The sequence below is a fragment of the Opisthorchis viverrini genome (genome assembly GCF_000715545.1).
Source record: "Opisthorchis viverrini unplaced genomic scaffold opera_v5_35, whole genome shotgun sequence".
Lineage (NCBI taxonomy): Eukaryota > Metazoa > Platyhelminthes > Trematoda > Opisthorchiida > Opisthorchiidae > Opisthorchis > Opisthorchis viverrini.
The window spans coordinates 651,229-656,574 of NW_008751691.1; the positions used below are offsets into that span (position 1 = coordinate 651,229).

Genomic DNA, 5,346 nt, shown 5'->3' on the forward strand with positions numbered 1-5,346 from the left:
GGTTATCAACTACCCACACCATTGCCATGAAATAGTGCACTGTAAGTCGCACAAGACAGCTCCGTCATATCAATTAAATTCTGATGAACAGACCTGAAAAAAGGAAACTGTGTGGATTTTTTTCAGCCAGTCATTCTGGTCTTACTCCCATTTCCTCTAGAAGTGAACTAACAAATAGTTCGGCAGTCCTGAGACAGTTGATATCCACCTTATGTTCGCCGTTTGTCCACCAAACCTGATAGTTTATTCACAAAAGCCTTATCGCCAATCGTCTTAATACCACAGAGAGTTTGGAAGGCGGACCGTTGCGGTGCGTTAGTGGTCATGCGAGCCTACGCACGTCATCGATTGTTTGAACGATTGACAGTCGCTGGTCACGTGCCAGTTGACTCACGAACCTCTGGTTCACATGATGTGGCTGTCTTTGATAATGATGATTGATGATGATGATGATGATGATGATGATGATGATGATGATGATGATGATGATGATGATGATGATGATGATGATGATGATGATGATGATGATGGTGATGATGATGATGATGATGATGGTTCACTTCGTTCAATGTCAGTACTCTTGTTCCTGGGGGAGACTGAAAAAAGAATATGCTGACGATTGGTTGTGTATTTTGGATTATTCCAAACGCGACTAGCTTCACCGATTAGGTTGAACAACGGAAACCGGAATAAAGAGCGGAATTTTCGAACAACAGGATAACCATTCAACCCTTGTGAAAATGTTTGTATTGGGTTGTTCAAAGTTTGTTACATATAGCATTCGGATGCTTGTCCAATAAAGTAACAAAGTTGTGTACAGAACCAGATGAGTTGCGTATCTGTCAGCGTAGGCTAAACAAAACGTCCCAAATGGATGGGATAAAATACTATCAAAAATTACACAATGTAGAATGTAAACTGTCAACTCCGACAATCGCTCAAATCAGAGGATCAGTAGTGGTGCCACTGGCACCAAACCAGTAGAGCTTGAATCCAACGAACGTGTTTATGAAATTCTACAAAAATAAAATCTAGCGTTGGATTCCATATTGCGTGTACTTCTTGCTCGCGGTTAGCGAAAGACTGTCTAATTAGTGAGCATCAAGATGTGGCTTTAATCAACAAAAAAAATTTCATCCAACATGATGAAAATGGCACAATATTTTAATTCTAGTATATTGGACTTCACATGGGGGTACGCTAATATGAACATGATGATGAGTGTCACTTGATGGAGATGAAAAAAGTACACTGTTTTCGAGCGTTTTCTTTATTAATCAATGAGGTTTTATTTGTGGGGTTCTGTGCGATGGAGGTTACTTTTAGTTCTAACCCGATCTGAATCTGACTATATTTTACCAGCTTACACACACGTGTCAAGATGAGTTTGCACAAGAATTCTTGTATCCTCCTTCTCGGCCGTTTCAAACGAAAACCATCAAACATAAAACAGAGGTGCGACACTCACTGTGTTTATGCCGCTGATCCCCCAACTCTACAATCCTAAACTATTGCGCTGCATCTAACTACTTGTAAAATGACCAAGACCACATCAAAGTACACATTGCTCGTTCGCGATCCACTACATGGTGTCTAGCCCCAACCACTGCTGAGCGCATATCACTATTTGGCTGTCTGACAAGTCAAGTCACGTGACCAAGGCTACTGTGGCTCACTCGATCGATACAGATGGGTTAGGAGACCAGATCGCTTGTCACCAGAAGCAATATTCCAAAGCAGTGACAGTCCCAAAATATAGCAATCCCAGAATTTGAAATAACTCCGCTGATGAGTCTCATAAAGGACTTTTGAAGTTGCAGAACGATACTCGAGGTTCTGTCAAAAATATTGTAATAAAGTGTGTATCCCGTTTAAAGCAACAACTGAAAGAATACGGCTTCTTAAGATAGTAAAATAGAGGTAATGCATTCTGGATGTTCAAAATAAATCTGACAGAATATTGCGCTATCTTCAATTAAATGGCAAACTGCAAAGTTTAAGGCTTGAAGTTTGTTCTGTTTAGCTCTCAGGAATTAGTACCTCGAGGATAAACTGAAATTAGAACGGTTCTACAGTTATTTATCCCTTTAAAAGTTGTTTCTCCGTGTAAAGTATACCTTACCACAAAGTCAAACAATGTGTTTTCTTCAGAGATATCCGTGAAAGTAATTCAAGGGGGTCTAAAAAACGAGAAATCAAACTTTTGCAAGCAAATGGAAAAGACAGACAAAAACCGCCACTCTGAAGTCGAAGTTTGTATTGCATGGTGAGATCTCATGTTCCGGTGGGACTTCACTACAAGGACGAGGTTGAGGAAAAACAAAATATCACGTGACGATCCTCCATTATTTTGGCATTTGAAATTCCCCACGTTTCCCTGTAGCCCCCGCCCCATTTTTGTGTTTAGCGCGTGTATATGAACTTCTCACTTAAATCATTTGGCTTTGAGGTCATCCAGCCATTTGTGGCCGACTTTGTGCACGTGTGACTGTCTCACGTAGGAGTCTGTTTGCTCATTTGGTTTGTACTTTTGTAGTCCAATTCGACCGTTTGTTGTAGACAGGCGTCTACTGTCGAGGCTTGTATATCTGTGAATTAGTGTCTCACGTTAATAGTACCTTACTGAAACCCAACTCCGACCTCCTTTTTCCTTCCCGTAGGTTCTGGTATTACGCATCACTCGAAGATGCCGTTTACCTGTTGCAACCAGTTTATGAGTAAGATACTGACAAATAATCACGTGACACCCATTGGATTGCCATCCCAGTGATGTCAACAGCAGCAACGAGGTGCTCAATAGAGTACCGCCAAATATTGCATTCAACCAACTTGAGAGTGTGCAATTCCGATCGATAGGAACGCTGCATTTCTCACCGATACGCCTGGGTGTCTAGTGGTTCAAACAAAAATGATCGGTAAACCCTCATTTACATTCTTATTATATATATATATATGTATATATATATATATATATATATATAATATCTATGTGTTTCCGTGTGACATCTTGAAACACAGTAAGAGACGGTTTCTCGACTAAACCGGCACAAGTATTCCGGAACCGGTGGCCTAAATTGGTCGCGCAAACGATGGGAGTCAGCAGGTTATGCTAGAAAAACACAACCAGCGATTGTTTGAAAAGTTTAAATGTGTGCTCTCTTCTAACTACGTCAGTTCCCGTGTTGCAACACGAACCCCCAACAGGAAGTAAAAAGCATTGCTTGCCAAGCAACCGCCTTCAAGGGGCGAGCAGGCTCCACTGTCATTGCCGTTGCGCCCTGTTGTACAAGAGCGAACGATAAAAATGGAAAACAAAAGTGGTTTTCAATGAGAACTCATCAACTGAAGTCTTGGAAAACGAAAGCGTAAAGACAGATGGTAGGCGTACCAAAGTACAACCCCAGTTTGGGGAAGAAACCATGGGCTAAAAGGTGCTTTAGGCAGTGAAGTGTGACCATGAGTTTGGAGCGATCAAAAGAAGCACGGGAAATTTTTTTTCCAGTCGTTCATCTGGCGTCCAATCTGAAAGACAAATGATATAATTGTAACGATAAAATGGAGAAACAAAGGCATCATCAAGATGACGGAAGAGGGTATGAAAACAGTTGGTACGTGCCGGAATGGTTGTGGTATGCATAACTTTTGGTTCAAATTTAAGGGGCCAATGGAAACAGGCGCTGCGTGACAAACAGTTACGGTTGAGGGATTATATGCCTGGCAGGGAGACTGATGAACAAATTCATGGACCTTAAAAGACAAATTAGAAATGATTTCTAGTCTATAAGAAAAGTAGAGTTGGTTGAGACACCCGACGCTCCGTCCAAAAAAACGCAAGGAGTTTTGTGCCTTGTGCATGACTTTCGGTGCGTTACGGGGTATAACCTTTCTTTCATCAGGTCAACTCAGCGCTGAATTGATGGCCTGGCAGATGTGAGAAAGTAGACGGTTGCGTTGAAATCGTACTGTCGGTGGCTGAGATGTGATGTTTGAACTGAAGATCCTACGACAGTGACTGGATCAGCAAATTCGAACAACTTGAAGATAACCAAGATGGGATAAGCGTGGTTCAAAATATTTCTTAAAAGGATAAAATCATCATCAAAGACAGCAGTCAGTGTTGACACTGATGTTGCTTCACTGCCGTGATTTAAAGAGGTTGCCAAAACAGCTTGCGTGGTGGGCTTCTCACTTTGGTATGTTATACTTTGTAGAGTCACATGAGTTGGTCGAAGGAGTGTCTCATACAGCGGGATAACTTTGGGCTCCCACTTGCTAAAGACGTAAAAATGCCGTCAGCATGAACTTAAACGGTTGACCCATTCTATCGTTTTTCATAAATTCTGTCAGTAGGCGCACTCGACAGGGGGTGAGCTTCGCAATCGCAAGGGGCTTTGTGAACCGTACTGATTTGTTTTCGAAAAAGTTTGGTGACAATCGGTAGATTTATTGCTGGGCAACGTTTCGCTCTTGACACAAAAGCTTTCGTTCGGCCAAGTGACCAGGTTTCGAGGTTGGTCGAGATTTAGGGCCGAAGGAGAACCAATCAGCTAAGTCTGTTGTTGGGTGTCGGCCGAGGGATTTTAGTGTGTCAGAGTAGTTGAACAAGTGTTGGGTTGGTGGGGAAACCTACATGCGTTTGGGTCCAGCCTGGGGTCTAGTTCTTCTGGTGCGGTTCATTTGATAGTCCTTCGTGAACTTTGTTTGAACCTTCTGTCAGTCTGCGTGGGTGAGCCAGTTCTAAGAGGGATGCTGTGACCTTTGGTCGGTTGGGGTTTCCACCCCCACACCCAGTTTTTTCTGATGATCCTACGTGGATTGATAATCACACCGTCACGTGTCAACTCGGCTTAACTAAGACCGCTTTCTATACGCTCGCTAGCTCCACACCCTCGATTCTATTCACGCTGTGATGCTTGGTAATTTCCACCGCCTCGGCTATCAGCCGCTGTGGTGTGAATCGCAGTCCCCCGCTTAAAACTTCCACATTCTCCAGATCTACTCTATGCCCCATATCTAAGGCATGTACCGCTATCGCTGAGTCTTTAACCAGCGTTTGGTGTTCTTCTGCATTCCTTGGTGGTTTGTTTATCCTTCTTTTATGCTCATCGATTCTGGTGTGCAATTCCCTGGCAGTTTGTCCTATGTAAACCTTGGCACAATCGTTGCAGTTAATTTTATACACACAGTCCCTAGTCCTTTCAATCGGCAACGGATCTTTCAACTGCACCAAAACTAAGCATACCGTTTTTTCCTTCTGAAAAGCTACTCGAATGTTGGCTAAATTCAACAGTCTTCGAATAACCTCCGATGTTCCTGCTTTATATGGGATGACTGCTGTGCCAATCC

At 42.7% G+C, this 5,346-nt stretch overlaps 1 protein-coding gene across 1 annotated transcript in view; it reads left to right on the forward strand.

Annotated features, from left to right (window-relative positions):
* Positions 1-430: 430 nt before the first annotated feature.
* Positions 431-5,346, forward strand: part of T265_02723 (hypothetical protein) — a gene marked incomplete at both ends in the record, with an annotated part of 56,321 nt that continues 51,405 nt past the window's right edge. The window contains one exon of the mRNA XM_009167038.1: positions 431-570. Within this exon, the coding sequence (XP_009165302.1) occupies positions 431-570 (140 nt within the window). The remainder of the gene's footprint in view (positions 571-5,346) is intronic.